This window comes from Pavona decussata, unplaced genomic scaffold, assembly GCF_977016875.1.
Source record: "Pavona decussata unplaced genomic scaffold, jaPavDecu1.1 SCAFFOLD_100, whole genome shotgun sequence".
Classification (NCBI taxonomy): Eukaryota; Metazoa; Cnidaria; class Anthozoa; order Scleractinia; family Agariciidae; genus Pavona; species Pavona decussata.
The window spans coordinates 3361962-3382845 of record NW_028145515.1 but is presented as its reverse complement, the minus strand read 5'-3'; the positions used below and the strand labels follow the sequence as shown (position 1 = coordinate 3382845).

The window sequence follows — 20884 nt, the reverse complement described above, 5'->3', positions numbered from 1 at the left end:
TCATTATTATATAAATAATGCATCAGTCAATTCCTGCTGTGCCCATCCCCCCCCCCCGGGCAATAGTGGGGCATTTTCCCGCACTGTCCATCCCGGGGATCGGGCATTAGTCTTCCATCCAATTACCCCGGGGCATTTGGCCATCTCACTTTTTTCACCTTATAACATATTCGCTTCTTCTTATGACCAATTCATTGGCAAATTCAGTACGTTTCTTCTAGAAGACGTTTAGATAGGATGCAAATGGGATGCTAGAGCTGCAGAATGATCTATTTGGCACTAAATACGGGAAACAAGACCTAGCTGGGACTAAATTTGGCCTGAATTACCCTAGATTTTATTGCAAGTAAGTCGAGAAAGGAAGAAAACAAAGCATTTTTGAGCCCCTACCCCGGGGCATTTGAACAAAGTTTTGTCCCGGCTGTGGGGCATTTGCCAGCTTATTTTCAAAATATCCAAATTCCCGGGGGGGGGGGGGGGTGGGCACAGCTGGAATTGACTGATGCATAATAATAAGAAAAAAAATTGACATTTTGCCGAAGGAAACTATAGATTTTCTATACGACTAAATTCTGCCAGTTTTGTCTCGTAGCTTCGAATCTTGTATTTTTCATGTACTTGCATCGAATTCTGATTTGTTCATTGTACTGTTTGGGCCTGTTGCGATTGGGCCATTTCCGAGTTGCTTTGACTGCCTCATTATGAAAGCAAGGCTAAGTGCAAAGTTTTAATTGTCAATACCTCTTACCTGAACCGAGTTCGGTACTGTAAACTACTAAACGAGTATTTTTTCCGTTGATTTACATAAATCAAAAATAAAATTTACAGAAATCCACTTTTTTTTTGTTTGCCCCATACATGACATGACAACATTTACCATCTTTTTTTATTTATGCAATAACGAGCATATCTTTCCACAAAATAGGGCCTGTTTCGTCTTGGAGGCGTTCCAAGAGCTCATTGCACCTCTTTCCTCCTCAGAGGCCTCTTTCGCGCTCGAGGGGAGCTAGACAAATAATAGCAAATAAGGAGACTGATTGAGGAGCAACAGCAAACTCGTATCCAGAGTCCTCAGTCTCTCTGGCCAGCGGTTGGTCGCCACTTCCGCCCTCACCAAACTTTCGATTCAGCTGACTACTATTTTCAAAGAAACTGAACGTCGATCGAGAATAAAGGTAAGAGAATATTGGCTTTTGTTATTCCACGGTAGATTAAAGCAGGCTTGGAGCAATCACCGAGGCCGGTTGGGAAACAAAACGATCATATTTGGTACCCGGCAAAAAATTGAACTGTACATCAAAGCAGAAGGCAACAACGTCCGATAGTTCGATAGTCGAGAACTGAATTCATTGTTGTCGATAAAATTCGGTTGCAGTCAATCGACAAATGTCGGAAATGAATAAAAATCGAACATGTGAATTCTTATAATAATCGATTTGGATTTTGCTCGACCGTCGGTGTAAGAGTTCGAAGTTATCTATTTCAATTGCGAAGTATCTTGTAGACCAAACGCGCATTGATGATATGACATCTTTAATACAGTCAATTCTCATCACGTGTGACCAGTATTTTTGAAATTTGACCGGAGTTTTGAACATCGCCAATGAGACACTGACGAGATTTTTAGAGTAGAAGAAACTTCTCTAGTTTATTGGCGGTATAAAGCTATGAACTTTTCTTTGCATTTATAAACTATCTATTTTATAAACTATTTATCTTTAATACATGTAACAAGAGTAACTGAGAACTGTTTCCCAATTATTTTGAATCTTTTTTGTAGTTAATTCGACTTTTTCGGAAAGGTTTCCAGAGAAATCTTCAACATTCCATTTAAATGGCGGAGTCATTACAAAGACGAATTCGAATGTTTATTTCATTAATTTTGGAAATAATGGTCACGCGTGTCATAGACTGACTGTAATAAGTAGGTCTAGATTTGCATCTGTAATCAGAAGCTACCATTATGCAGGATTTCTTTCCTGTTAGGAGATCGATTCACAGAAGTACCAGCAAATACAGTGCGTCTATTAGATCTGCAACCTCGCGCTCTCTCCTACTTGCGGCAGCGATTTGAACGCAAACACGCTACAAACGACATGCTTCTCATGCCGTTTAGGGCGTTCAATCTAGGTTTAATTTGGCCAGGTTTGGCTCATTTACGCGTCTTTCCTGATTGTTAATAGTATCTGAATCATTGTTAGCGTGAAGTATCTTCAACCCTCAATTCTCATGACTTCAGGAGTTGAATAAGCATTGATACTACAAGGAGAAAGGGGATTTCCGAGTTGCTTTGAACATCAGCATGAAAGTAGCGCTTCGTGCATATTTTTTATTACGAATTTTAGTTTTCATTCGTATGCTAACAAAATTAATTTTTACGTGAAAAGCTTTGACACTTCGCCTCGCTTTCGTAGTGAGGTTCAAAGCATATTGGAAACAATGGTTACTACAGAAGGACGGTGGGTGACGAATTAGTGCAGTCGAAAATTATCAACAAAGATGTTTGTAAAACTGACCAGGGATTTAAAATGTTTGAGTTTTTGAAAGGGGTTGCATTCAGATAAATTCGTAGCAGGACAATTTGGGTGGTATTTTAAATTTGTTAAATCATATACAGCTCTTTCGACAAAGGTTGTCCCAAAAAAGCGACACGACAAACTCAGTTAAGAAATTGTTTTTATAGACATAGGGTCAGATGTATACGAAAGGAACCAGTAAATTCCCGCCGATTTCAATGCATTTTTTTGTGTGTCCTGTTTCAGGTGACAAATGGCCGACCTTCGTGGAGTACAATGGCCTGTTTACAACTGTGATTCACTGAAGAACACAAAGCACTGTTGCTTGGAAAGGTGTAGCTACAGATAAAAATACTGAAAAAGCTGCGAGTAGTGTAATCAAGCTTTCCTAAACACAGAGCAGGTGACTGGGTGTAAAACAAGGACGGCACGGAAACCGATTGCCAGCGAGCAGCTGGTTTATTTATGTAAAAGGCGATGTTCGCGCTTCGCTACTTTTACGACTGGCTTTATCCAGATGCAGGAAGGGGAGTTTTGAACCGTCAAGAATCCACAGGCTCTGGGGTCAATGACCAGGAAGCCTTGAACAGTCAAGAATCCAGGCACTCTGGGGTCAATGTGCATGGAGTCCTTAACTTTGGACAAAGGCAATTCAGTACCTCGCATAGTGACCCTCAGTCGGCTGGGGGTAGGTTTAAACATTATTTTTCATATAGATGAAAACTGATGAAACTTGAAAAACATGACATTCAGGTTAGCCTGTGACTAGGGGTGCTTACCGTTTACGCAAACCACCCGGATGGAAATTTTCGGCATAAATACGAAAGGATTTAGCTTGTCTTAACAGAAGATGGATAACATGCAAAATGTATGAACATCGGCTGTAAATCCCAAAAGGAGTAATAAAAATGCATCATTTTGACCAGAAGCCCATAATTTCAGAAGTACTTCAAATGGAATGATGCGTACCATTTGATTTTCCAACTGGAATTGCTGGGTTTTCTATGTAAATGGTAAGCACCCTAGTTCTCTAGTCGGGGTATTGTGAGGGGAATAGAAAGTTATAACCTCGTCTTCTCTGAAGTTTACCTGTTTATTTTCTAGTTCGTCTCGGTGGGACAGAAGACCTACCACCCATACAAAACCCCAAAAGCAGAACAAGATCTTTGGCGCGTGCTGAGGGCAACACTCCTTCTGTTGGTATGGAAATCTTTATAGACGTTCCTGGTGGGAATAAAATCACATTGCAAGTTAAATCAAGTGATCGTGTTAAAAATGTGAAGATGAAAATTCAACAAAAGGAAGGGATTCCACCAGAACTGCAATGTCTCGTGTCTGCTTTGAGTAGGACGAAATTAGAAGACCACCATGTTTTGAGAGACTACAGCATTCGAGGTGGATCAACTCTGATCTTAGCTCCAAAGCTTCCAAACAAGCAAGTTCCCATGAAAATCATCATCAGAATTGTGACTGGGGAAACCACTGGGACAAGAGTCACCTTAGAGGTGAAACCTAGTGATTTTATAGCGGATGTGAAGAAGAGAATTCAAGAACAAGGTGTCCTGCCAGAGCCACAGTGTCTCATGTTTGCTGGCAAGGAACTGGACGATAAACACACCTTGAGAAAGTATAACATCCGGAACGGATCATTTCTATTGTCGAAACCAAAATTTTGTTATTACAGTTTCCTGCAGAAATCAACTGTGCACTCAAGGCTACTGAAAAAAATTTTTGTAAAGGTAGGGACTGAGAAAAAGATTACTCTGGAAGTCAAATCAACCGATACCATCAATGATGTGAAACAAAGAATTCAAATCACAGAAGGAAGTTTCATGTTTAATGGCGAACAACTTGAAGATAGCCTCACTCTGAGTCAACCCTATACTTGATTCCAATCCCGGTTCACATGCAAATATTTGTCAAGAAGCTGACTGGAACGACGATCCACTTGGCTGTCGAACCAAGCGACACTGTTAGAATGGTTAAGGACAAAATCAAGCAAGTAGAAGACTTCCCACCCGGTCTGCCTCCAGCTCTTGCTCATGCTGGCAAGCGACTCCATGACGACATTACTCTTCATCAACACGGCATTGAGAACGGATCAATCCTACATGAAGTATACCTTGGAGGTATGTTAATTGAACATTATTTGTTTGATGAGGATATCATGTAACCTTACGGCCCCATTGTGAGCTGTGCTATAATTCCTGAAACAAATCAGGAAAACTATATCAAATTGAAGAACTAGAAAATTCGGTACGGAATGGTTTACTTAATCAGTGTTCCAGATAAGACAGGGGTCTCAGGTCAAGAACCCGAGAAGCCTGGCTTCCTGACCCGACAGAATGAATGGCAAACTTAAGAAGATTTAGAGAGAACCAGAGCTATTGACCCCTCAAAATTCTTCATTGACTCTCTGATTTTGAAAGTTATCTGGAACACCTGACTTTTAGTGACTTCCCTGAGGGATGGGATAATAATAAGTAGTTGTTGTAAAACACCCTGTCATAAGCCTCTTAACAATAGGGGATACAAAACTCTACGTTGGACGAGTTGAAGGAACAATTGAAATCAGTTAAGGGAAGAAAAAATGAAGATGATACAAAACTCCGTATTTAATGAGTTCAGTGATGATAGCATGACAACACACCTGTGGGACAAGCCAACGCGATATAAATTGGGAGACCTAAACAAACAGCTTTAACATTACAGCTTTATAACATTTTATGACGGATTGTTTGTGCCAAAAATACTTGGAAATCAAGTGCTACAGCTACAAAGGAAATTCCTAAAGGTAAACTTTCGTTTCTTACGAGAAACAGCAAGAGATTATTTGCGACAAAAGCTAAAAACTTGATCGGATTTGTTTGGTTGAAAAACTGAAATCATTCATGGCCGCGACCAAGTGCTTTCATCTCGCTACGGCTTCTTCCAACGAACGATAACCGAACAATAACAACAGTGCCCTTTTGATGCGAGGAAGGACACGTAATCGCAATGAGTCCTCGTAGAAGAAAGGATTAATTTTCACTTGTATTTTCAAAGTTTTCTAAAATTGCCCTCGTCCTTATTCTACTTGGCCTCATGCGATTACATATACAAATCAGTGATGTAAAAATCACAAATTAAAGCGAACCCGGTTTTGGACTCAACCTTCGTGGAAAAGTAATGGTCTAGTAATACTTGTCATTAATACTGTCTCTGCTGTTGAATGAGGATGTTTTGATTCTGATTTAGCAGTTAGTGAAAACTATTCTTTGCTGATGAACAAATTACAAAAAGATGGTTGCACTGGCTGCCATCTATGCAATTCCTAGACTTCCTGTTTACAGTACTATTTTCACCTAAAGATATTTGTCCTCAATCTTTTTTCACTGTTTGGTGTATTTTAAATAGACATAGTTACATGTGTATTTTCTTATCTTTTACAATTTTTATACATCATACAGTTCTAGATTCTTAGTTACCCTTAGTTAGGTGTCCCCTATAAGCTGAGGGCTTACCCTCTGCCAGATATTTTATTGACACGCTAAGAAAGTTTTATTCATTCATTACTTAGGTTTCATCCGAATAGGCAGAATTGTGTGTCCGAATTTTGGGAGTTGATGTTTTGTGTATTAATTCTGTTATTAATTTCAAAGGTTTTGGTTTATCATTAGAAAATTGTCTTGAACTCCGGCATATGGTAGAACGGTGATCAATATGGGGGATGGCTCCAGTAAAACAGATGACGCAATATTGTTTTTTATTTCCATCATTAAAGGCAAATTGCTCTGTAGATTTTTACTCTGTTTGTACCCGTATCTTTTTTTTTCCTCAGATCGTCTTAGGCTGTGGATTGATTGTGAGGCATGGTACAAAGGACGAGCGATGGTCACGATGGAAGACGTTCTCAAATTCATTACTTCTATGTGCTTCCAGCCTGTTGACCCATATAAGCCAGAGGAGTTGAATGGCTATCTAAAGTATCTGAAGGAAGAACATAACGTGCAGCTTGTTGACTCTGAGCCAGCTACAGGTAGCTTGGCAATCACGTGCACAGTACAATGTAGCTCTCTGCGGATCCTTGATAAGCTGTGGGAAGATTATGAAACAGGTCGATTAAATAAAGTGGCACAGACTTTCCTTGTGACCGAGGACATTCTCGAGGTGTTTGGCCTGGCCGAGGTGAAACTCACGACAACTATTGAGAAAGACGAGTACAAAGCTTGTCAAGAGTATTTGAAACGAAAAGGTATGAAGGAATAGAAGATTTTGCATACTAATTAATTCTTATTTAACATTCTATCAGTTTTTTCAAGTAAATTAAAACTTAAAGTTCCATTACTTGGACATCCCTCTACAGCAGTTTGTGTTTGTCAGAAAAACGCTGCATCTTAATTGTTGTTAAATGTACATTTCTCGACAAGATATCAGAATAATTAATTACCCTATGCCGCCATGAAATAAATTCTGTGCAGCCAATTAGAAACAGGATCTGTCCAACAGGCAAACATAATTTAATTTTAAATTCTAACTTCATTTAGACCGCCGTCAGCGTACGCCACAGTGGTAATGGTTAAGTGCGTGAAGCTCGAGTAACTCTAATATAACAGTTTTCTATCTTTAATGCTCTGTATGTATTAATTTTGTATCCAGAACGCATGCGACAGTTGTTCCTTTCGCATGTTTAAATCTATTGTCCGGCTACATGGAGGAATATTTCTTGGAAACTTCATTGTTATAGGCTAGATTATCCATATATTAAGTGATTTCTCCAAAATACCACACTAAATTAAAGTAGTGAAGCATAATATTAAAGAGGGTAATATGTTACAAACTTAGTTATCATATGTCAATATAGGAACATGCAATTAATAACTTAAACATTTGACAATAACGAAGATGAAGCACTGAGAAAAGTAATACCCTTAAAATCGGCATAGTGAATCCTCCAAAACCCATAAGGCATTATTATTAATTTTGACCTTCCGTTACGGATTAAAAATTAGAGACGGGGGCTTTTAAATGAGATAGACGTTTACACTGTTTTCTTTCAGCCCATCTTCCACAATTCCTCCAACGTCTATCACCACCCCACAGGAGAATGAGCCCGTTAGCAGTTCAGCTAAGTGATTCTATGGACAAAGTGAACACGAAGATCCAAGACGACAATGGAATTCCAGCGGAAAAATTGAAAGATGATTACAGCATTCAGAGGTGGTCAACTTTTCAATCGTTTCTTAGAGTTGAAGATAGGAATACCCCTATTCAAATCTTCATAAATATGGTTACTGGAACAAAAATCGCGCTGGAACTCAAACCAAGTGATTGTATTGAGAATATAAAGGTCAAACTTCATGAGAAGGAAGGGATTCCACTAGACGGGCAACGCCTCGTTTCAGTGACTGGGGAGAGGCTGGAAGACAAGCGCACTCTGGATGACTACCAAATTAGAGATGGGTGCACCCTATACTTGGTTCAAAGAATTTCGGATGGGCTTGTTCCTATGAAAATCGTAGTAAGAATTGTAACAGGAAACAAAACTGGTCGACGAATCTTGTTAGAAGTAAACCCTACTGATTCCATCGAGAATACGAAGAGGAGAATTCAAGACAAAGGAGGCATCTCTCCAGAAGAACAATGTCTCACTTTTGAAGACAAAGAACTCCAAGATGGACATACCTTGACAGACTACAGCATTCAGTACGGATCAGTCTTAGACCTACGGCGCGTGGAATTTATTAAAATCGGCATTAAGTGGCCTTCCGGCAAGACGACTGCGTTAGAAGTAAGACCAAATGATTCAATTGAGAGTGTGAAGCTGCAAATTCGAGACAAAAAAGGGATTGCAACAGATCAACAATGTCTCATTTTTGCTGACATGCAGCTGGAAGATGGACACACTCTGAAAGGCTACAAGGTTCGTAACGAATCAGTTCTTTACCTTCGTATAAAGCTCTGTGGTGGTATGCAAATCTTCGTGAAAAAGCTTACTGGAAAGGCGATCATGTTGGACGTCAAACCAAGCGATTCTATTGAGCACGTGAAGAGGAAAATTCAAAACATTATGGGAATTCCGTTAGTACAACAGCAACTCCTCTTCGATGGAAAGATTATGAAAGATGTAGACACGCTTAGTGACTACAACATACAAAAAGGAACAACACAGCACATGATTCTAAGCACCAGAAGATTGAGACTCTTCGCAAGGATAAAGACTACAAAAACAATTGCTTTGGAGGTTGATCCGGATAACACAATCGAGGCTGTGAAATCGAAAGTTCAGGACAAGGAAGGAACTTTGCTTGACCAACAATGTCTCATCTTTGCTGGGAGGGAGCTCCAAAATGTTTGCACCCTGCGTGATTGCAATATTTGGCAAGAATCAACCCTATACTTGATCAAATTGATGCAAATATACGTGGAGATACTTGCTAATGACCAAATGATCAATTTGGAGCTCAAATCGAGCGATACCATCAACGATGTGAAACACAAAATTGGACTAGAATCAGGAATTCCTCCAAACCAACAAAGTCTCATGTTTGATGGCGAGGAGCTCAAGGACAGCCTCACTCTGAGTGACTACAACATTCAAGATGAATCAACAATACGCGTAGTTGAACCTGGGGGTAGGTTATTTTACGTTATTTTGTGGGTTGAATGCTTAATCTTGACATATTTGAACTTTTGACGCTTATTGCAACAAAAAGAGAAATCACAGATTGAGAGAACAGTATCTCAAACAACATAGGTAAGAACCCTTAATTCCTAAGAAACGACGCAGTTGCTGAGGTGGGCAGTGAAACTAGTACTGAGAAAAAGGCCTTACGGGAGCTACAGTACTAAACAAAATAGCATAATACTTCACGAATGACACAAACGTGTTTTGAACTCTAAGAGGGAAGCACTTTCCAAGTTTTCTATCGCTGGTATGTTGCGCCCTTCTTTCTTGGCCCATGCACCTGCTGTCGCTGATCTGATAAAACGGTGTATAAAAATGGTAAACAAATAAGCTGGCTTAACAAATTCATAATTATTTAGTTGGGGTCCTCTGTTATTTGGCTTCATAGAGGAATGTTTCAAAATCTTTTTGCGTCCACATCTGATCCAGGATTTCTTTTTCCAACAGATCATCTTCAACTGCGGCTTAATTGCAAGGTAACCACTTCAAATCAACCACCAGCGATGTCCGCCAAGGGTTTGGGGGAAGATGATTTAAAAGCCATTCCCACCGCACAAGAAGTTTTGAATCGTGTTGCAGTCAAGTGCCTTTCTTCATTTGACGTATCAACTCCGGATGGCAGAAATGGATTTGTAGAGTATATGGAAAGAGTGCACAGAGCGGTTATTGTTCGTGTACAGGAAGGGAGCTTATTAGTCACAGTAAAATGTAGCTCTCTGCAGATTCTCGACGAGATTTGGGAAGACTACTGTTCAGGTCATTTAAATGACGTGGCGCAGAGGTTTCTCATAACAGAAGACATTCTTAAGGCGTTTGGCCCAATCGAGGTGAAACTCGCAACAGTTATTGCGGCAGACGACTACAGAGCTTGTCGAGAATATATCGTCAAACATTCTCTGCCAGGTAATTATTATTGTAAGTTCATGATTTGCATATTTTAGTTTGTCATTAAACATCGTTTCTTTAACATACAACCTTTTTCAATATTTTACTACCTGAAAGTCCTGGAAGCTCTTGATAAAGTTGCAGGGAAAAGCGGGGCTGGTAAATAGCCCAATTTATATTTGTGTGCTTAGTCAACTTGCCTTTAAGTTAAAGTAAGGCTGGAGTTCACTTGGTCTTGATACAAACCTTTGGTTGTCAAATGTAAATGCAAGCTAGTTTGAACAAGAACGACATGATTGTCATGTGAAAAGCAGTGAGGCTAATCCAGACAATTAAAACAAAGTCAGCTCCAGCCTCGCTAATCCACTCAAAGAACAGATAAAGCAGGCAGATTAATCGGTTGATATGATTTCTGTGTTAACAATTGATCAAACAAGTCTTCTGGTCAATGAACAATATTTTCTTAAAACTAGTAATAGTAATCACAGATTAAAAAGTGTGGTCAACATGCCAATTTGTATGTTGAAGGGAGGGGACTTGTGTGCGTGAAATCTTCACGTGAAAATGAGACCAGATTCTTGCATCAAAACGGAGTAAATTTGCGCGACAGAGAAACAAGATGGCCGCCAACCTCGATTTGTTCCGCGTGCATTTGCACAGGCAACCCAACGCAAACACAAAATTAGACTTGCGGTCTCCCATTGTCGACCGCGATAATTTAATGAAGCAACATGAAGCTCTTAACGTGCCATAATTCTATTCATTACGAATTCAATCCACACCGAACTTTAACCTCAGAGATATACTTAAAAGCACAGCCGGTGTAAAACCTCACATACCTGCCAGTCAGACAAAATCTTTCGATGGTTTGGAGAATGCTTATTCTTCGAGTGATGACGCGTGATATTCACCGTGCAGTGGGTGTCAAGAGTATCAATTTCAGATTCCCCGCTTTATCATGTTCATATCCTCCCGAAATCAAAGGGTAGGAAAAAAGGACATCACACTTTTACCATTTTTCCTTTATTAAAGGCGCAATGTTTCCTATTTTTTGTGTCACTATACTTTCAATAGCCAAAAGACTTATTCTAATGAGAGAAACGTTAAAAAAATGGTATAGTACGTTCTGTTATTAATATGTTCGGCAGTTGACAGAAACTAATGTAAATTATCTTTGGCTGCGCATGGCCTTTGAGAAATGACTTCAAATTTTGGTCTAAGTGCTCTAAGAAAATTTAATGATTGAAGCAAGGTACTTTGTTATTCGTTACAGTTTTGACAAAACTCCTGTAGAAATACTTTTTAGAGTAGTCAGGTCGATAGATGTTATTCTCATTCTAAACACGACTTCATCTTTCAGAACCCGAGATACAAATTTATGTAGAAACGTTGACTGGAGAAATCATCACTTTGGAACTCAAATCAACTGATACCATCAAGGATTTAAAGGACACAATTCATGCGACAGAAGGCATTCCCTCCGACGAACAACATCTAGAATTTGATGGCGAGGAACTAGAAGATATGCGCCAACTGACCTACTACAATATCCAAAACGAATCAACTGTACGCCTCATTTCTAGAGACACGGAAATATATGTCGAGACACCGACTGGAAAGATAGTCGCAGTAGAGCGCAGTGACACAATTAGAGGGGTTAAAGAAAAAGTAAAGAGAGCTGATAACTTGTCGCCCACCCAACGACTGGAAATTTCTCATGGTGGGAGGTTACTCCATGATGGTGTCACTCTTGCTGACCTTGACCTTCAGATGGAATCAACCCTCCGTGTAGACTATCGTTAGCATGGCACAAGTGTATTATAACCTGGATACAGGCCGACAAATCTTCATACAGATAGCAGTCCGTTTTAGGACAGATAAAGAAAACAGTTTTTACAAGGGCAACTGATTATATGACTAATTAGCTTGTTTCTATAGTCTTTTGACAACTTTTCAAGCTTTGGAAACTATTGGGAACATTATCGAAGAGCACAAGGGGTGAACATGTTTTAATTTTGTTGAGCGATATAATCTTCAGAAGAAATGAGATAAATTAGTCAAGGCCGATAATTTTATATTTAAGGCTTAACTTTTCTTTATTTCATCACTCAACGTTGTCAACTTCATATCCCGAACATCAATCATATCTTGTTGTTAACTGTTAGGAGAGAAAATCAATAGCTTGTTGAAGTTGTATAGTTTAACGAATTGTACTTTTGGATCGTTTAGCACGCATAAAAACAAACCATATTTAACTATGATTAGTATTAAGCCATTCATATTTACTTGCATTTGCCCACTAGTTGCCCGCCATTTTATCCACGCACTTCTTCTTATATTAGCTTGTAGTTAACGTCATTATTCGCAGTCTATTATTGCACATGTAATCAGCTGAATGTATTGATAGTTATTTCCATTCATTCGTTCCCCTCGCCTCCAGACAACAACGTAAGGCCAGTTTAAACGGTTTCGACATTTGACCAACATTCCTTCAACAAACGATGAACCGATGTTGGGTAAATGTTGGATGAACGGAGTGCTCAAACGGTTTCAACGCCATTCAACATTTTTAAGAACAAAGATAATGTAGAATCGATGTTGGATGAAAGTTTATACCATTTTAAATTTGATTCAATACGCTTTCAACAAGCTTTCAACATTTTTTTTGGCACTTGCAACAATGTTGAACGCCTGTTCAAAAGCCCCCGAAATTTGGTTCAACAAAGTGTTGAACGCATGTTGAACCAAGTGTTGAAACTGTTAAAACGCGCCTTCAAGTGTCACTTATTTTGCTCGGCGAGGACGCCTCGATTTAAGGAAGGGCGAATGTTACGAGAGATTTCGCGTTTCACTTTAGTTTCCGAAATTGTATTAAAGAACCATTCTTGGTAACCGCGCTTCGATAGCTTTGCATTTGGAATAGAATATTTAATCAGGTAGTTACAATAGCTTTGCAGCTTTGAAGTGAATTTTTGACTTAGTCGTATTAACAACCGTAGTGATTTGTGTTTCATCGCTTGATATTTTAGCTGTTTGTCTTATGTAATTTTCGCTTATAGTCGTTCGCTAACATTACAAACGAGCTAACGAGCATAAGGTTTTCAAACAAAAGCTCTTCTTTTATTTATTCTAGTTGGACATTCGCGCGATCGGCTGAACACGTGTGATGGTATATTGTACTTCGTCCAATCACTGGAGTCCTTCATCACCTTTGTCCTGTGATCTTACGATTCAGTAGTTCTTTTGATGTACCTTCTTTTCCGCAAGTCAAGTGCGTAATCCTTTGTTATAGTTGTAGTCCGGAAAATTACTATCCTAACAAAGAACTTCTAACAATTAAGCGCACGTAAAAGTAATATAATCTTAAGTAACATTTTCTGTTTTGTGCGCGTGATATTGCACCATCAAACCTTGTAAACCGAAAGAAAGTACTTTACCTTTTGTAATTCCGGCGTAACTATTTGCAATTGTAAATCGGTTACATTCGTGGTTACGTCCTGGTTGCGGGCTTGGTCATGTTGGTTGTTCCTGGTTATGTTCGTTCATGGTTAGGATCTCAGTGCTAAATAAAGCTATGTAGGAGTGAAGACTGCGTATTGTCTGCTGTTTGACGAGTTCCAGTTGGCTAGATCCCTTGTACCTATGGTGACGAGCTCTGTCTTGCTAGTGAGCTAAATCTTCCCCGCTACCCAGTGGTGGTTGGACACGGTCCGAAGAGCATCATGGTAGCAGTAATTGGCCAATCACATCACCGTATTCTTTCACTAGCGTTTTTAGGAAGGATCTTCACGCGAATAATTGCTTCGTCTTATTTACTGTTTTATTCACCGTGTAGACGGCTTTTCTTCCAAATGAAAGGATTCAACAAGTGACGAGGTATGTAGGTGACCAGTGATTGTATTTTCTCATAATTTCCTTAGTTATTGTCGTCAATATTCGACTTCCTCGCAAGCTTGTCCAATATGGCGGCTTTTCTCCACGTGCAATGATCAATGAACGCGTTTGCTTTTTGACGCTATATCGTCAGGGTTCCAAGAAAAAAAATTACACCATTTGTTTAATAAAGAGTTGCTATTGGATTTTAAGGCATCGCACCCCATCGCACCTCTCACCGTTTTTCTGCTATGTGCGTTTAAAGTTTGGCGATTGTGAGGAGCAAACAACGAGCGAGTCACAATGTAACATAAAGATTTATTGTGACGTTTTCCTCTTTGCTTGATTTGTCTCTAGGTTTACGACTAAAGCTCAAGTGAAAGCTCTAGCCAGCTTTTCTAAATGACCGGCTTTTTCACCTCAGGACAAAAATGTTGAGGCTTCAGGGCTATGGACTGTTGGTAGATGTCGACTAAAATATCAGAAATATTATTATCACAAGCACAGATCCACAGAAAAATTAATAACTAAAAAGGGGAAACACTTGCGACTTAGTTCCATAAATTAAGAATCAGTTGTGCCGAAATTACATTCTACTTATACTTTTAAAGTATATCTTGTATGCTTGTACAACAATTTGCATATATATCTCCATATATTCCCATACAAAAAAAAATATTTGGTCACTTCAGGCATATTTTTTGCACCAAAAGTCAAGCATATATGAAATCTCTATTGATGATTTGACTTATTACCTCCCCCAGTAAAAATAAAGGCGTGATCACGCCGTGATCACGGGTGTGATCACAGGGTGTGATCACGCCGTGATCACGCGTAAAAACTTTTTACGCGTGATCACGGCGTGATCACGGCCGTGATCACAGAAAAACCAGAATCACGCCTGAATGGCTGCTGACCGTGATCACTCCCTTAAAATCACGGTGGCGTGATCACGCACTTTTTCAATAGAGGAATGATAATAAGCAAATTATCTAGTATAGTTGACAAGCGTAACAATTTATATTAGTACAGTGCGCGTGCCTTAACACCGGGCTTAACATTATAAACACAGCAGTCTGCAGTAAAAAGTTGTTTTGCAGCACGTAAGTTTATTTATTTTTGTGTACAGAATAAAAATGAACACCACACGGGGCAGTCTGTTGCACAGTGCAACAAGCTAAAATAGTATACATTTTGACAAGTTGAGAACTACAAACAGGTTTATTAAACGTGAACTAATATTTTTCATCTTGGTTTAGAAGAATACTAACCGGGAATCACTTAAATTCTAAAATCATCGTTATTATATTTATATGTGATCGTGTTGCTCACCTCGATAATCGGAACGTTCTTCGATATTGACTTTCCCGTCTATAAACGTGGACTAAAATTGACAACTTGCAAGAATCATTTCGTTTTACAGCAGACCAAAGAAGTCCTCAGAGTTCTCGATCAGAGTACATTTATCGCGACAAACTCCAAACATCCAAGCGGCAATACACTGAGTCGGAGACAATCCGAAGGAACAGTCTGTTGTTTACCAAACGGCCGGGTGCAGATCTTCGCTTCAGTAAAGCAAACATTAAACTGTTTCCCAAAGTGATAAGAGAAGATACTTCGCATTGAAAACGTTCCCGCTCTTCTAAGTCAAATTACCAACGGTCAAGTTTATTTTCAGGACAATTTTTGTAACGCGATCAGGAAGAGGTAATTCGAAACAGGTTAATGACATTTGGCCAATAAGATTAAACACGCATATGTCTCAAGAGACCTTGTAGATAAAATTCCGACACGCACGTGTCACGGAATTCGGAGAAAAGGCGCTATTTTTCTCGAAACTGAAGTTAGAATCGTATCTAATGGAAATATTTTTCAGTGCTTCGTCGGGAACATGCAAAAAAGCAGCCTTGAGTTTTCGCCTTGGATCAAGTAAGTGAAATGAATCAAGCATAGAAGGCAACATATGCTACAACAACTATCAGGATTGAATTTGCATTTGATCGTCCAAATGTAAATATTCATTCTTAGTCGTTTAAAAAGCTGCTATAAAATGTTGTACAGGACTGATGAACGGAGAAAAAACGCGTGAAACCATGAAACCTGTGAGTTAAAGATTGAACGACACGCAGTAAAGAAAGATTCAATTGTCCCGAGTTTTAAGTGCGGTAAGTCACGGTGCCCGCTATGACTGATTATTGAACCACATCTTTAATTTACTAGAATAAAAGATTTTTTTACTCCATTAGTGTTACAGATATTTTGGACCATTTGAATGATATTTATATGCGGTTTGGTTGTTTTTGTTGTTCAATTTTACTCTAATGAATAATGTTTGGACAGTTAAGCCATCACCGATCATACGTGATCACGCCATCACTGTAGAAAATCACGGTCACTGGAGTGATCACACCGTGATCACGGGTGTGATCACTCCAATCACACCTTGTGAAGGCGTGATCACGGTGAAAGGAGTGATCACGCCCGTGATCACGGGCGTGATCTGTGATCACGCTGTGATCACAAAATATTTTTACTGGGGACTGTGTTTATTGTATAAATATATAATTGTGTATAAATTGTGTGCAATTTGTGTTGTTAATTAAAGGGATTGACAGCTGATTTGCAAGATGACCTTCAAAGTAGATGTATGCTAATTTAATCTCAATTGCACTTGACTATTTTCAGGAGCTAAAATCTCTGGTATGCTCGGCAAACTATGTGGAGTCATCCACCTTCACATTGGTGTACAAGATACACTTCGATGTAAACAGGCCCTTAGTTTATGAGGGGGGGCATGCCTTGTAAGCAGAGTTCCCCTCAATTTGTATTTCAATATTTCTCCAATCCAATTCGTAATTATTGGATATGTTGAAGATTTAAAGTGACAAGCACATGTTAAGGAGAGGGGGACATCTAGTGTGACTATAATACTGTGCCCCTTGCCAAGTTTGATCTCAATTATTGTACTTGACTATTGTCTGTGGCTGAAATCTCTGGTATGCTCTGCAAACTATGTTGAGTCATCCACTGTCACATTGGTGTACAAAATACACTTCGATGCAAACAGGCCCTTAGTTTATGAGTGGGGGGCATGCCTTGTGATCAGAGTTCCCCTCAATTTGTATTTTCAATATTTCTCCAATCTAATTACATAATTATAATAATTGGATATGTTGTAGATTTAAAGTGACAAGTACATGAAAAGGAGAGGGGGACTATTGTGACTATAATACTGTACCCCTGAATTGTACTTGACTATTGTCTGTGGCTAAAATCTCTGGTATGCTCTGCAAACTATGTTGAGTCATCCACCTTCACATTGGTGTACAAAATACTCTTTGATGTGAACAGGCCCTTAGTTTATGAGTGGGGGGCATGCCTTGTGAGCAGAGTTCCCCTCAATTTGTATATTTTCAATATTTCTCCAAATTATCCAATAAGTAAACATAATTATAATTGATATATATGTTGTAGATTTAAAGTGACTAGTAAATGTAAAGGAGAGGAGGACATCTAGTGTGACTATAATACTGTGCCCCTTTGCCAAGTTATGAATTACATGTGCAATATGTACAGCAGTTTCCATTAATGTGATTGTTATTATTAAAATAAAATAAAAACATAGATTTTGATAGTTGGTAGTCTGTCTTGTTACAACTGAACTAGAAATCTTCCAAGAACAAAGAGAATATTGCTCACAGGTTTTTTGGAGTTTTTCATAAGGCTGAACCACTGTAGTAATGGGAAAGGGGGATGGGGGGGGGGGGGGGGGGCAAAACTTTTGTGAAGTCAATATTTTTATATTGTGTGCTATCATAGTTTGTTGGACTATGGAAATGAGTAATCACTTTTGAGCAGCTTCTTGTACTTACTCTGAATTTTTATTGCTCATTTGTGATTCCTTATCACCTTACTATTTGGCTTTCACACTCTCTATGTTTGAGGGTACTAATGTACATAATCTCCATAACTTTGTTTTGTGTATTGATGTTTGTATTGAAAGGCCTTATTTTCTTTTAAATATATAATTAAAGAGGGAGCATGCACCCAGGGCCCCTCACCTTGATCAAATACACTGACTCTTTCATACAAAGTAAGGGTCTGCCCAGTAAAGGAAGGTAAAGTATTTGGCATTGTTTACAAGGTTTTTTTGACTTATTTCATTCAAGATCAATTTGATGTTTTCATTTCCCTCATGCAACATGTGATGTAATAAAACAAATTATTATTGAAGAACTTGTTATATCAAACATATATTTAGTACTCCTGTGTGGCTAACATCTATTGACTCTTGCAAGCTGAACTTGTGTGAGAGCTTTTTTCCATGTCCCAGTGTCATTGGCAACTAGTATACAGAATGGTTAAACGAAATTCCTTTCCAGTAAGGCCGTGAAAATCTTTTTTTCCCTACAATCCTTGTTTACTTCCTTTCGTATTATAATATTCGGCTCTTTCCACCAGAATAATTGGATTCCAGTAGTTATGAACTCTGAATATTTCAATGCCAGATTTTCGAGCCCGTGATCGTACATTATAATTCAAAAGGTAGGATTTCATAGAAGGACGACGGGATTGGTTTTGCAATTGTATGGAAGTGGTAATTATCCATGTAATTTACATGGAGCAGTTTCGGTTGTACCGACTTTCGATCGATCGATCGCTAGAACCCAACGTTTTGAGCGTTAAATTAGTCAGTCGATGTGCGCTAACGGTAACCGGAGAAAACTTATCGAATAAATTACCGAATTAACCGATTTCCTGCCTTTTTGAAGCGAAAATTTGTCATTCCTTGAGATCCGCACAGCACGAAGGTTTGTTACAACTGACCTCGAACCGACAACTCGTCCCAGCATGCTTTGCGGACCGTGTCCAACCACCACTGCCCGCTACCTTTGTCAAGTCGCCGAAAAGTCTTTTCAGGCCTAATTTGTCTCTTTTGTGCGTTCAAGTAGGAAAAACTTATCGTCACATTACCATAGAAAAAAACAAAACAAAGACAAAACAGTTGGCGACAAGCACAGAAACACGTAATCATCGCTTTCCCACATCTTGAATATTCTACGTTTAGTTATATCGATAACTAAACATATGTTGCTGTAAATATTTGATTTTCACTACTTTATATAATTCAGTACCACGAATAAATTTGGCTTTAGACAGTGCTTGTAACCGATTGTATCATAATTCAAGTAGGACTCTGGTTGGCACCACTATAGGAGAAGTTGCGCTTCAGGTACTCTGTTCTAGGCTTAGGCAATATAAGTTTTTTTTAACTTGTTCTTAGACCATAATTAGTTTTAAATTTACAAAAAATGTTGTGACGATATTGTGAAGATACACTGGAGTAAGATTATTATTTCTATTAGGTAATGTGACGACGGGACGGCCTTTTTTGGAAATCGTTCGGTGATGTAATTTATAAAAACTTTTTGTGCGCTATACGTAGTGTGCTATTTTCTCTGGTAAAGGTAAGTTGCCTCACTAGAGAAAAGGGGGGCAACGGTAGTGAGAGACGTACTCCACGAGGAAGAATGTCTCATCAGATTTCCAAACTACCCCACGGGTTGAAAAAGCGAGGCGCGGCCGAGTTTTCTTTTTTCGTTTCTTTCAATCATCTGCGACGTCAGCGAATGAAAATCCGGTATAACATTCCTTCGTGTGTTCGATACAGCTTCTCGAACAATTAGTCACACCTCACCTTGCGACGACCTCTCTTGAGCTACCACTTTTCCAAAATACCAAAATTTCCCCAGTCAAATCACTATAGTTGGAAGTTGGAACTCTCGTAAGCGACCACCTCTCGTAGATGTTATCTTTTTTCTTTTTCTTTCTTCCTTTTTTTCTTTTTTTTCCCAATTATCTTCGAGGTCAGCGATTGGAAATCCGGTATAACATTCCTTCGTGTGTTTGATACAGCCTCTCGAACAATTACAGTCACACCTCCCCTTGTGACGACCTCTCTTGAGCTACCACTTTTCCAAAATACCAAAATTTCCCCGGTCAAATCGCTATAGTTGGAACCTCATGTAGGCGACCACCTCTCGTAAGCGACCGCGACCACTTTTAGAGATGACAGTTTGCAATTTTCTTGTTTTTTTAACCTCCCGTAAGCGACCACTTTTTACATACGCAACAAAAGTCCTCATATCTATCCCCTGTCAGGAGTTGGAAAATTTGCCTTTGTAACATTATCACATGTACATTCTTGGATAGTTCAGGAAACAGGCCAAATGTCACAATCGGAGGTAGCCGGTTTCCCGAAATAGACTTGTCCCATTCGCCGTATTAGGTAATTTATCACAGGCAAACCATCAACTTGGATACTGAAATTCTCTGGCAATATAATTTTGGAAAATTGAAAAACGTTATTGTATGTGGCTACTAAACCTCTGGAGCTGGAATCTCCTTGTGCTAATGGATTCAAAATTAATAGACCCCTTGTGGTCTGACCTTCCGTAAGCGACCACCTAGGCTTGACATTTTGGGTGGTCGCTTACGGGAGGGTTGGCTGTAATGATTCTTGGAGAAATTCAAAGCAAAAGTTCACTAAATCTTATGATTGCTAATTACAAATTTTGGTTTACGTTCGAAATCAGTCGGGTCAGAGTGTTGGAGAACAGAGCTGACCAAGCCACACACCTTCACCAAAGATTCCGAGGAGTACCTCCCTGGGTATTAATAATACAATCCCCTAGTGAGGATTTTGAAAGGAATATACGGTAAGACGACCTTGACGGTAAGGGAAATATATTTTTCCAATATTTTGAAAGGCACGACCTTTCGTTTTCAGGGTATTTTTGACACTAAAACCGACAAAAATACCCTGAAGAAAAAAGGCCGTACCTTTCCAAATATTGGGAAAATATATTTCTCTAGCTTGAAATCAGCCTTGCTCTTTTAGATTATTTGTTCTACACTTTGTTGCTGATTCAGATCCTTGACT

At 39.1% G+C, this 20884-nt stretch overlaps 2 protein-coding genes and 1 long non-coding RNA gene across 3 annotated transcripts; 2 read left to right on the top strand and 1 right to left on the bottom strand.

Annotated features, from left to right (window-relative positions):
* Positions 1-1066: 1066 nt before the first annotated feature.
* On the top strand, positions 1067-4405 carry LOC146472372 (uncharacterized). The gene is made up of 3 exons (XM_085119748.1): positions 1067-1175; positions 2763-3204; positions 3621-4405. Exons 2-3 carry the CDS (start codon positions 2994-2996, stop codon positions 4403-4405), a joined length of 996 nt encoding a protein of 331 aa, XP_084975874.1. The 5' UTR covers positions 1067-1175; positions 2763-2993.
* Positions 4406-4422: 17 nt separating this feature from the next.
* On the top strand, positions 4423-13655 carry LOC146472371 (polyubiquitin-C-like). Its single transcript, XM_085119722.1, has 5 exons — positions 4423-4645; positions 6337-6750; positions 7556-9130; positions 9631-10086; positions 11429-13655. Exons 1-5 carry the CDS (start codon positions 4423-4425, stop codon positions 11869-11871), a joined length of 3111 nt encoding a protein of 1036 aa, XP_084975848.1. The 3' UTR covers positions 11872-13655.
* Positions 12159-19309, bottom strand: LOC146472370 (uncharacterized). The gene is made up of 2 exons (XR_014866627.1): positions 18806-19309; positions 12159-13745 (listed from the first exon to the last, which is right to left on the bottom strand). It is a non-coding gene; the product is annotated as an uncharacterized LOC146472370 (long non-coding RNA).
* Between the last annotated feature and the right edge of the window lie 1575 nt (positions 19310-20884).

Bases quoted from the DNA above. Each gene is read 5' to 3' on its own strand.
- LOC146472372 (XM_085119748.1), top strand. From the start codon at position 2,994: ATGTTCGCGCTTCGCTACTTTTACGACTGGCTTTATCCAGATGCAGGA. The intron at 3,205-3,620 runs GTAGGTTTAAAC...TTTATTTTCTAG, and splicing joins TGACCCTCAGTCGGCTGGGG to TTCGTCTCGGTGGGACAGAA.
- LOC146472371 (XM_085119722.1), top strand. From the start codon at position 4,423: ATGCAAATATTTGTCAAGAAGCTGACTGGAACGACGATCCACTTGGCT. The intron at 6,751-7,555 runs GTATGAAGGAAT...GTTTTCTTTCAG, and splicing joins AGAGTATTTGAAACGAAAAG to CCCATCTTCCACAATTCCTC. The intron at 10,087-11,428 runs GTAATTATTATT...TTCATCTTTCAG, and splicing joins CGTCAAACATTCTCTGCCAG to AACCCGAGATACAAATTTAT.